The sequence below is a fragment of the Gavia stellata genome, chromosome 16, assembly GCF_030936135.1.
Source record: "Gavia stellata isolate bGavSte3 chromosome 16, bGavSte3.hap2, whole genome shotgun sequence".
NCBI classification, from domain to species: Eukaryota; Metazoa; Chordata; class Aves; order Gaviiformes; family Gaviidae; genus Gavia; species Gavia stellata.
In genome coordinates this window covers 740,430-752,725 of record NC_082609.1, presented here as the reverse complement: position 1 = coordinate 752,725, position 12,296 = coordinate 740,430, and the positions used below count along the sequence as shown (strand labels likewise).

The 12,296-nt window shown below is 50.6% G+C and overlaps 1 protein-coding gene across 1 annotated transcript in view; it reads left to right on the top strand.

Annotated features, from left to right (window-relative positions):
• The window catches only part of SH3RF2 (SH3 domain containing ring finger 2), a 41,081-nt gene that overhangs the window by 25,971 nt on the left and 2,814 nt on the right, over positions 1-12,296 (top strand). The window contains 3 exon segments of the mRNA XM_059825568.1: positions 5,765-5,859; positions 7,933-8,103; positions 10,332-10,549. Coding sequence (XP_059681551.1) covers positions 5,765-5,859; positions 7,933-8,103; positions 10,332-10,549 — 484 coding nt within the window.

The following is a 12,296-nucleotide window of genomic DNA, read 5'->3' as shown; positions in this document are numbered from 1 at the left end:
TCTCTGGGACCTGGTGGGCAAGACCAAACAATTTTTGAGAATGAAGTGGGCAAGAATTTAACTGGTTAAGTGGGAATTGTCCCAGGAGACCAAGCCCAGGGTTCGATAACCTTAGCTGGCAGGCAGGAGTGAAGGTATATGGGGTAGGCTGGGCAAAGGGGAGAGGGGCAGAAAGTGCCCCCTTGCCCAGCCCCTGGCCACCAGCGCTGATGCCCTCCTCCGCTGAGCAGAGGGATGGCACGGGAAGGGGGCAGGCATCTGCCTAAGGTGGTGAGCAGCGGGCAAAGCTGTGGTGGCTGCACAGGGTGAGTGGGTGAATCACAGGCAGGAGGAACGCGCGCCGCAGCGTCCGCCCTTCCTGGGAGCCAGGGAAAGTCCGCCTCCCTATCTGGGGCTCCATGTGGAGCCCAGAGAAGCCTGAGAGCAGCCACGGCCCCCGGGCTCCACACCCAAACACGGTAGCTTTTCTCCCTCCGTGAAAGGAACTGCCCCATCAGCAGCACCCCAGCCCTTCGCTCGCCTCTGCATGCTGGGCAGGCGCTCACTCACTCGCTCCAAAAGCTTGGAGGTGCTTTTGTCCTTTCAATGACCCAGTTTCATTCCCTCCCTGAGATAAGGACGTAAGGCCCTGTGAGACCAGCTGGAAGGAAAGGAGCCATGCTGCAACTGGGTTTGACTCTAGCGAGGGTTAGGGTCACAGGAGGGGGGTCCTAGCATCAGCCGTCACTTGAGGATGGGGCAGCAGAGCAACCTTAGCTATCAAACTGGAAACCAAGTAACATACTACCTGAGCCTTTAAATCCATCTCCTCTGTAAGGACAGGCTTCCAGACAGACATGAATATACATTTGGATCCAGTAATTTAGAAAAAAAAAAAAAATCCATGCATTTTGAATGGATGTGTTCATTGCTATCCTTGGCGTGGGGGTCAAAAACAGTGGGAACTTTCCAGTAGCTTGTAGTTACATGACGCTTGCCCCAAGCTATGAGACTACATACATTTGAGGGAGAGGAAGAGGAGCATTAGTATCCCCCTGAAGCGCCCTGTGCGTGACACGGCCCCCGGCGGAGTCACGTCTCCGGCAATGCTGGCACTGAGCAGGGGGAGAGGGGGCAGGAGGGGCTGCGCTGTGGCTACACGCAGCAACAAGGCACGGCTTAAGAAGCGAAGCTGAAGAGGCTGCGCTGGGTGGTTGTAGGGCTTTCCAAAACACGATGTGCCTGCCTGCCTGGCATTTCACCAACAAGGATCAGGTCAGGCTCATTTCGGCCCATAAAAGGGAATAACCGGCAGCAGCCGGCACTGCTGCCAGCCCTCCTCCTGCTCTTCCTTCCCCTGCGTGGTGCCAAGCCAGGCTCAAGCGGGAGCCAGAACCAGTTTGCAGGGCTTGTGGCTCACCGTGTCTGTGCATGTGCCTGTTGTGCAAGCGGGCCGGCTGCGGGGCGAGGGGAGCGCGGCGCTGCTGAACTGCGCTCCCCCTCTCCGCCTCCAGCAGAAAGCACCAGCAACTGTAGGAATCTCTTCCCAGTCACAACTGAGCTTATTCCCCTGGGCCTGGTGGTACTTGGGTCAGGAAACATCTGGCTAAGAGCTGCTGCTACCCTTTGCCGCTCATTACAGTAGAGCTGATAAACCTGACATCCGCCATCTAGTTTATGTGGCTTTTCTATGCAATAAATGATCTGAAACTTGCAGGACCCAGCTCTCAGTAGCACCAAGAGCACCAACTGCCCCGTGATGGAATGGGGAAAATCTCCCTCCCCAAAAGGCATCTCACAAACACTCTCGACAGGGAACTGCCTGTGTCAGCAGGGCGCCGCAGAGAGGAGCCAAGCTAGATACCACGGTGGCGACAAGCTAGATAGGGAGGTGGAGTAAGAGAAGGATTTAGGGAGAGGCAGGAAATGAAGCTCTTTGTACTTACAAGGGCTTGCAAGGTACTCACGGGAGATCAGCAAAAGTGGATGCTGAAATCAATTATACGTAGCTGGAAAATATTTCATTCAATCTTTTTTCCTCTCTGTTGAAAATACAAAACCAGCTTTGATGCAGGCTCTGAAAGGATTGCTGCTTCCATGCAGAGGGGGAACAGAGAGAGATGAAAAACACTAAGCTTTCCATCTAGAAGTGGACATTTCAACACAGTTCCATCAGGAAAACCAGCAAAAGGTTGTCATTTTCCTCCAATGCAGGAAAAAGAAACTCCAGATACCCCAAATTCAAAGGTTTTGATTATGAAAATTATTAAAACATAATTATAATTTCCAATCAAATTTATTTATACGAGAGCCTGTCTGACCCTACCTGGACTAGAAAACGAGGAATGCAAAGGTGGTTTGAAGCTGACCTGCCACTCCAGGTCCAGAGACAGAAGCTGTAGTTGCTGGGGATTTTTAATTAACTTAATCTACTGGAAAGCAACAGAGCTGGTGAGTCACTTTTCTTTTTCCCTAGGTCCTTGCTAAGCCAATGCCCCAGCACCGTCTTACAGACATGACCACTAGAAATTAGATTTGAAATGAATAAGAGATTAAAGCCCTGACAACTTGCATCATTAAAGATCCTGTGGTCTTTGCTGGCGAGCATGACTGCCAGCCACATCCCAGCCCGGTGACTTTCCGCTGGCCTGAGCTTCCCCAGGGACAGCGCTGCAGCCACCCTGCCTTCCTGGGAACTGCGTTTTCACCTCCGGACAGCAGCCGCTCTCCTGCAACGGTGCAACACAGCTGACGCCTTTCAGTGCGCGCAGCGCTGAGTTTCAAATGGGGATGAACTGCTTGCTCACAGCAGTTCTCCCCGGGATGCGTTTTTGTGCTTTAGAAGGGACAGATCGGCAGAAGAGAGCATCCTGAGGATGCCAGATTGAACGCTGCCATCCTTTCCTCCAAACCCGCGGGCCCAGCCTGTGCGGACAGGCCAGTACACTGCTGAGCGCTCTCCCTCATCACCTCCCGGCCCCGAGGTTTGCTGTGCTGCCCGCACAGTGACAAGCAGAAAAGCAAAGTTCACGGGCAGGAACCAAACGGATGAGGAGGAGCGTGCGCAGTTGGCACAGACCAGCGGTTCTGTAACTGGGACCTTCCTGGGCTGGGCTCAGCGGCACCGCGTGTTCTCAGCATTTTCAGAGACAAACATTGCTGGTGAGAGGCGGCAGATGGGTATTCCCGAGAACACCACCCCAGCCCCCAGAGCCGTGCGGTGCCGAGTGTGGCAGCACTGCTCCCTCCATCCCTGCGACAGACCTCGGCCCTCCCGCGTGTGAAGCTGAGATAACAAACCCTCCCTGCCTCCGCGGGGCCGGAGAGACCTCGCTAATCTCCTAACACTTGCAAAGCCCTCGGAGGGCCTCCAGAGCAAGGCGATACAGAAGTACAGGGTATTATTGCCATGGCTCCAGCCCCCCTGCGGGGAGGGACCACCTCTGGAGGAGAGAGATGTTGTTGTCCTTCTTCCAGCTAATCCTCTGCCTTACTGCTGGGTATGTAAACAAGGCGACCAGCAAGGACTGGTCAAAAAGGTTCAGCTTAAATTGTTTTGCTTTTGCCATTTAAAAGATAGCCAGGCTTTCACGTGAAAGGGAAGAGTCAACCTTCCCTAGAAAATTCTCAGTTTTCATTGAAAGACCTTGCACCCTGACTGCTACGTAAGTTTGCAACCAGCAAGGAAAATATTTCCTTTAGAGCATGCTGTCATGCAGCTCCCAGCAGGATCTAGCCCAGCGCCTTCCTTTTCTGGTATGGCAGGAATTCCCCAATCAGATAACCCTCCCACATGGCTAGTCTCCTGACCAAGGGGGAAGACGCCAATGCCTGGTCCAGGAGACGTGGCCCCCACAGAGGGGAGAAGAGCAGAGGAGGCACTTGGACGTACACCTCCACCAAGCTCTTCAGTAGCATTTCTCAGTGGAAGTACTTTGTATAGTTGGCCAATAGGGGGTTTTATCTGCATGTTCTTCAGATGTTTTTGGAAAAGGATTAACATTTCCCATATCTAATAGCTCTAGTACCGATTTTTTACCACTCATTCAATCAGCCAGCTATGAAATGCTAACCCACTTTGCGCTGGCAAGCTTGTCTTGTTCGTGGAATCTGGAAGCTCCCTCCAGCCTGCAGAGTACGCTGGAGATGGAGGTGCAGAGTTTATCAGCCTCAGAGAGGTCATCCTATTTACTTCTCCATCTGCAAGGCACACAAGCAGGACTGCTCTTACTTGAGAAGCTGGCATTTGTAGAAATTTCTTCTATTCTTTCTACTGGATGGCCCTCACCCTTTGAGCAAAAGCCCCATCTCCTCACAGTCCCCTCGTGGAGGTGAAGCCTCTGCAGAGATCAGTGCCATGCGAGGGGGGGACAGCTGCCTGTGGTGGCACCACACCGGAACGCAGCAAGCACAAAGGACACGTAACCGAAACCAAACTCAGAAGAACAGAAACACCCCGCAGGCAGGTTCTGGGGTCGAGGGGTAACAGCCAGACACTCAGGCCAGGACCCCGGGGCAGAGGACACTCGCCTCAGAAACCCCCTAAAAGGGTGGATGTCACTCGACCTGTGACACACGGAGGGACAGGGGAACAGGAACAGCCCAGCACGCTGCCTGCGTCCTCACCGGGATGACAGGGAGGTCCAAGGAGTCATCTTCTTACCCTCAGTTGGGCGGCAGTAGGGACTGGTGCTCGCCTACTGCAGCAGCAGGTCTGGCACGGCGCATTCAGGGCACGCGATTACCTTGACAGCAGAAAAGGGGCTGAGGTTCCTCCCCGGAACATGAAAGACCCCTACGAGAGGACAGAGGGGGCATTATGGTAGCTGGTACCTCTCCATAGATGCAAAATGACGGTGGGGAAAGGGCCACCCCAAACCAAACGCAAACCCGAGCAAGGCGTCTCTGCCTGTGCTCTTGCGCTGCCCGCGGTGTGGCAGATGGCTACTCCCCTTACCCAGCACGGTCTGCACTGCGTGTACGCACGGGTCTGTGGAGCTCCTCGGGACGCCACAGATGTGGTAAATAGCTTTAATAATAGTTATTAAAAGATCACTGGGGCAAGGCCTGTATTATTTAGGGTTTAGACAATACCAATACTCCCAGCTGGACCTAAATAAATAACAAGTGAAATAGCAATGATTACGCCAGTCCTCACCTGGCAGACGCGACGGTCTCCTCCTGGCTAGCAAAGTCTGGGCTTGAAATGCTGTTTTCCCAAACTCCTTTTCCTTCCTGAAGCAGGCACCAGAGACAGTGAATGACTCAAAGGTACTCACCTTGTTCAGAGCCCAGCGAAAAGGGGTGAGAAAACACTGAGCGCCAAGGAGAGAGGCAAAGGAGTGTTTCTCCACTCGAGTGGATCTCATGTATAGGAGATTAGCAACAATTACAGGTTCAGGGCTCAAACTTCACTCTTGGAAGTCATGGCTGTTAGGTTAAGTTTATCTTGTTTCACCGTTGTTCTGAGAGCCTCCTCACACACCAGGTGACCCATCCCAAGACATTCCTTATTTACAGGACAGGATAAGCACCAACAGTCCAACCAAGCCATACCCTGGAAAGTGTCTTGGTGTTGAAGTGGAAGGACCATGGGTCTTCCTCTTACTGCCGGGTCTTTTTTTTGTCAAACACTGCAAACTCTTCTTTCTCCTGAAACGTCTCTGGGGTTTTTTTTGAAGGGTGGGTGAAGCCTGTCAAATGTTTTTATCTGTTCTTCCAGTGGCTAAAATAAGCCTATATTCAGATTAATGTATTGTTTTCTTTGCTTTCTTTCTCCCTGTAGGTCAGTGCATCTTACTATCCTGCGCCAGGATCATTGGGGCACTCGGCAGCCATTGTCACTCTTCCCCATCTGCAGCACCACGTATCAGCTTATATGTACGTAAGGAAACTGAAATACGTTGCGGGGCGGGGGGGGGTGGGGGGGGGGGGGCGCGTACTTTTCTGTACCTTCACCTGAAGCTTCTCCAGCCAACGGTTCTTGCGAGCCGGGAGGTAAAGGCAGACCAGAGCACAGCTCCCGTGTGCTCAGATCCAAACGCAGATCCATGTAGGAATGAATGTACTCGGCTGGCCTAAGCAGAGGGTCACAGAGACTTAGTATCACAGTTGAATTATTATGTTCCCAGCAGGTGAACCATCCTTACTACCTTACTTCAGTATTTATAGATACACAGTTCTATTTGTCAACAGTACATTTTAATTTTTTTAAATATAAAGAAACTAATTAACCTGTAAGTGTCTCTAGGTATTTATTTTAAAACAGTGAAGGTCACTGTTTTGAATGATTCAATCTTTTAAAACTTTCCCAGAGTTAAAATTTGCAGATAATATATTGCGATGATTTGTTTTCCTCTAGATAAGGTTCATCAGCCTGGCACTGTAGCAAGCTACCCAATAACAAAAAAATAGCAACAAGCTGTCTACATGGTAATTAGCACCTCCACGGTATCGAGCCAGACCTGTGGAAACATGAGCGCACCTGAGCAGTATCTATAAATCTGTACTACCCTCATGCATTCTCATAGGTCATCCAGGACTATTGCACACACTTAATCCTAAGCACAAGGAAACTCCTAAAACCTTAAAATAATTTGCAGAATGAGGATTGTATTAAAGTGTTCAATCAGCTGCCTATTTTGCACAGCTCCTTTTTCAACCCTACAATATCAAACCAGTACCTGCATGTCCGGCCCTTCGAGATGAATCCTGTATAAAGTGATAAACCACTGCAGAACTAGAACACCCTTACACTGAGTCTCGCCTGTTTTGTGCACGTAACAGAAGGAGAAATCACTTTATAAAGACAGGCATTTCAAGTCAAACTTTCAAGTGATTGTTCTCAAAAACAGGGAGAGAGAAACCTTTTTAAAAGTTACAGGATAGTCCTTGACTATCTAGACAACTAGTCTATTGTTTCTATTTTTTAAATAATATCTGTATTGGTCTGTAACTCATTAATATTTGGGAGCAGATCACATTCCCCTTAAAAAAACCCAACAATGCAATTAAATAAAATGTCTTACACTGGAGACAAATTAAAGTTCTTTAAAGAACAAATAGGGGAAAGTTTTGGAAAATATGCCATTTTCTTTTGCTCCTGTTTTGCTGTGTGGTCACACATGGTTCACTGTGGAGAACAAAGCTTCATCACCTAGTCGTAGTCCCAGAGTCACAATGGAGAGGTGAATTTCTAGTCCAGTTTCCTTGCTAGCCCAGAGCAGACCCATGTACCTCCTCCCTTGCTCACTTTATTCTCAAAGGCCCCAGCGGCAGCGACTGAAGTCCCAGTGTTAGTCTCCGCAGGGTTCTGGTCGCAGGATAACGAGGAAAGGGAGGAAGATAGGGTTAACACGCGTGTTGCTGCATGAGCGGTGCTCCTCCCCATGCCTCTGAACACCTCCAGATGATGCTCAAGGCAAGCAGATGCAAGGCCTCTGGCTCACCGGTACTTCAAAGGCAGAATGTATTGTTGATGCTATCACTCGGACAGAGCATCCTACCTGTGCTCTTTCATGCTGCTTTGCCTTAGGACAGGTACACATTAGCCCTTAATCAGTTATTTCAACGAAGCGCTCACCGTGTGAGGTGGACAACAGCAGCTTTCTCCTCCCTAACACTTGTCACCCTCGGCTGGCTTGGCTGGCACTTCTGGGACAGAAACCATTGATGAGATCTTCTTTGTTCTCCATTCCTGTTGGCTCTTCTTTTATTCATATCCTCTTTGACCTGAAGTTACAGGCAGTGTCTTCCCCGCGAGAATAACGGCAGCACCCAAATATTTGATGCGAGTGCTGGTTGAAGAGGCTTCAGGCAAACAGCCACCGCTCACCCAAAGCCAGCAGCATCAGTTCTTCAGCACAGTTAAAGCCAGGAGCTTCAGGATGTGCTCCAGCCATCCTGCACGGGGGCAGTTACTGCCTTCCCTCCGCCTCACCCCTTTCTCCGCAGGTGCGTGGCCCTCCATTCCTATGTGGCTCACGGACCGGACGAGCTGGAGCTGCAGAAGGGAGAAGGGGTCCGCGTCTTTGGGAAAGAGCATGACGGCTGGCTGCGGGGCATGTCCCTCGTCACAGGGAGAGTGGGGATCTTCCCCAGCAACTACGTCGCTCCCCTCTTCAGGTCTGTTTTTTCTTATATGAAACAAAAACATACAGAGGGGGGGAGCAGGTAACACATAGGATTTGAGGTCTTCTCGTTCCCGCAGAGAAATCACTGCAAGGGATTCCTGCAGTACTAACAAGGGCCAGGGATTCCTTGCCCAGGCAGGATGACACCGGGCAGCTCTCACTCTTTATTTCTTCATGTACCAAATCAGCTGCATGCACCACGTGGGAATCGCATCTCCTCCAACAGCTGGGTGCCGCAGCAGGGGATAGTCAGGGAGCGGAGGGGGCCAGTAGCGTTCCCCTCGGAGGGGGCACACGGTCCGGATGAGCGAACAGCACAACATCAGCCTTCATCCGCTTCTTTTAACCTGGGATGTCAACAGAGACGACAGCAGCTTCTCCCATGACTGTTTAATTCAGCCCAGGAGCTTTGGCAGAGACCTGTAGGTGACACAACAGCACATTTTGATGAGTTAGTCTGGGAGCCAGGATGAACGGCAGCGTGTCTGTGCTCGGACTCGCCTTTATTCCTTTTGGATGACTGTAGTCTTTTTTTTTTTCCTGCCAGAAGGGAAACCACAAGCTGAAGGCTCTTTTAGAGTCAAAATACTGTCTTTAGAGCAGGCATTTCAGCACTGGACGCCATTGATCTAGCTAAACAAACACGCATTAGAAAGAGCAATAATTAAAATACACAATTTAGGAGAGGAAAAAAAAAATTGCCTGTGCCCTTAGCTCCCCTGAGATATGCTCAGGTTAGGCAGAGAAATGAAGAGCAGCTTAAAATGTAGTGCTCTGTTTCTGCAAATAGAAAGCGGGGATAAGTCAGGACGCCTCTCCTAGGGCTGTGATTTCATTATTTGGAGCAGGATTTCCATGGCTGGAAACTCACTGCAATGGTCCAGCCCCGTCCGCAGGAGCGGGGAGGGATGGGCGCAGGGAGCTCTGCTTGGAGGGGATCACCTGCACGCACACCCACCTGCCCCTGCCTCTGCGCAGGGGTAAAGCACTGCACCGAGGGACGATCAGCAGCACCTCAGCCTCTGCCTCCCTGAAAGCCTTCTAGCGACACATCAGAAATTCACCTTACACTCCCAGATACTCCCGCCACCATTTGGTTTCTCCCCACCTCGATTCTCTTTCCCGGCTTGTATTTTATTCCGCCAAATCGCTCGGTTCAGACCGGAGGTCCCAGTGCTGCTTTAATCCCAGCATTCTCCCCCCTGCATCCTCCTGCATTCAAGAGCGCTGGTGATTAGTCTTCGTCTCTCCAGCTCATTTCTTCACCATATAGCCTCCGATAACACCGTGGCCCCACCTCACCGATAAACAGAGCAAACAAATAATCAAGAGTCCAGCCCAGTCACCCTAAATAGCCTCATAAAGCACTTCAACCATAAGCGCTGGGTTTGGAGCTGCTATTCTATCCTCCTTCGGAAATTTCTTCATAATAAATTGATGCCTGAGTTATTTGATGGATCACTGCTCAGTTATTAAACCATAAACCATTCCTCCACCCCCAAAAACGCTAAAGAAGAATCAGAGGAATGGTTTTTCCTTCCTTTAAGGAGTTAACAAAAGGACTTCATCGTGGCCCACTCTCTCAAGGAATTTGGAGTGATATTTGGCCAGTGTGCTGGTGGGGAAGGTTGACAGGGTTTTGGCTTCAGGTGAAAACATGAAGATGACCGCTCTAGGGAAGGCAGGGGAGGGCGATAAGCCAAAGTGGCTGCTGTGCACCGGAGAGCTGCCCAAACAGCGGAGGGGAAGCTAGAGCCAGACGACAGGAGCAGGAATACTGCCTCTGCCCAGTCCTTACGGGCCTGCCCTGCCCTGTGCTGAGAGGTGCCTCTTACGGCTCCAGCTGAAGGTGCCGTCCGGCACACTCCCATGCAGGGAAGGGGTAGGATAGGGATAGGAGGGAGCATGTTTGGGCAAATTACAGAGGGAGGGCTGGTGTCTGGAGGTCCCTTTCAAAGTGCCGTGGGGTTACTGTAATGAATCCTAACCCTATTTGGGAATAATTTCTTATAAATTAGGTGCAGAAAGATGAAAGCCCTCATTATAATGGAATCAGAAACCTGAACTAACTATATCGTCCATAGCGTCTCCCACCAAGGCCCTGACTTGGGAGCAGTGCAGGCACATTAAAACCATTGAGTTGCCTTTCGGGCAAACTCCTGCTTTCCTTCCAAAAACCCAAGTCTAGTTTGAACTTATTTTCTTTTCCTTTTCAAACAGGAAATCTAATCTCTCTGACTCAAAAATGCCTTCCCTGTACGCCTCATGGACGCTATCAACCTCCTCGCTATCCTCCCAAGGGAGCATCTCAGAAAACGGCCCGAGACAAAGCAGACCCTTGAAACCAGCGCTGCTGCCCATGCCCGTCACCTCGCCTGGGAGAAGCACGGCCACGGGACAGGCATCGCTGCGGCGTGGACGCGGCAGCACGAGGAAGAGTAAGTGCTTCAGGGGGGTCTCTGGGAGGGAGAAGCCAGATGCGTCCCCCCCAAACCGTACTGGCTGCCTGAAATTAGCACTGGAGCTGTAAAAGAAAAAAAAATTAAAAAAAGAAATGCACATTGCCAGAACAGCAGCTCTCCCGAGTGGTCCCACGAGGGCTGGGCTCCTGCATCAGGCTGAGCATGACGCGAGCAGAGACCGGCCGTTCCCCGGGGCACTCGCAGCATCTCCTCTCACCCACTGGCGAGCTGGGGTGGGCAGGCATCCCCAGCTGACACGCCGCGTTTGCAGACACAGAGTGACCACTCTGTCGCCCAGCTGCATCTCCCTTGTGGAACGGGCTCTTGAGAAGTGTCTTTCCAAGGGGTCTCGTTACAGCCAGGCTGCATTGCCGAGGACAGGCAGCGTTATCCTGCCGCCAGCCAAGGGGCTGCACGCGAAGGAAAATGCGATTTGCTAGGTTGAGCACAGCAAAGCCTGCCCCAAGCTCTGTGGATTAACCCTCCAAGCTGGCAGGGGAGGGGGGTGAAATGCCCCGGGGGGGTTAATTCCCTGCAAAGGCAGAAACGCAGGGCTGGGGGCGATGCCAGCTGGCTCATCCGACCGACCGGCGCTGCGCCGGAGCGTGGCACTGCTCACTCCTGGGGGAGCAGCTGATGACCGTGTCCTCAACAGGCACGGGAACGTGGCTCAAAACGCATTGGTTAACCAAAACTGTTTAAATAATAGAGAAAAGGAGGCAATTAGACATAAAAACATCCTTATGTGGTAAACAAAGAAAATTAAATACAAACTCCAGCAAGGTAAACGTGAAGTGTACCAAGACAATATTACCAGTCTCTAAAAGGGACTTCTGCAATGATCTTGGAAAATGGAAATCAGCAAATCCAACCTTTGAAATTCACAACACCCAGCAACAGGGCACTAAAATGGTAGCTGAAACGTCAGTACACAGATATGGGGAGAAATAATCCCTAATTATACACACACAGAACCTTGGGCCCTAAATTAGCTTTTGTCATTCTGGAGGGAGGTTTTGGAATTGTCACAGACGGCTCTTTGAGAGCTCCAACTCCATGCTCAGAAGCAATTAAAAAAAAGGTTAATTTAGAGTATTATTAGGAATTATTAAGAAAGAAACTCAGAATAAGAGAGTAAAACTCAATGTGCCTTTGGGGGAGTTCTAGCGAACTCATATCCTGAACACTTCATGTATTTCTGGTAACTCAAAAAGAATATAGTAAAATCAGGAAAAGTATGCAGAAGGGTGATCAAGAGTATAGAATAACGTCTATTTCAGGAGAAAAAATATTCAGCTTGGAAATATCTGAGATGCATAAAATCATGAATAGCCTGAAGGTGAGAAAGGATACTTCACCAAAAAAAAAGAAGCAGGGAAACTGTGAAGTCAAAAGCCTTGATATAGCAGAGAGCTAGAGGGGAAAAGAGCTCCACATCAGCTCTATTTTTCTTCTCCTTCTCCACAAAGATCCAAAACGTGCTTCTCATTCGCACATGCCTGGGGCCATAGGAAATACCCCTCCCAAGGAAGGAGGGCGGGGAGAGGGAGCCTTAGTGAACACCTCCCGGAGGCTGGCGGAGGAGCCCGGGGACCCCACTGCTGCCTTTCCCCAGCCGTGGTTATTTTGGTCGTTTTAGGTTTTTTTGACTCAGCACAGGAAAAACTCTTTGCAAAGGTTTATGCAGAGCTCGGTTGGTTATATTCCTTCCAATATAGGCTGG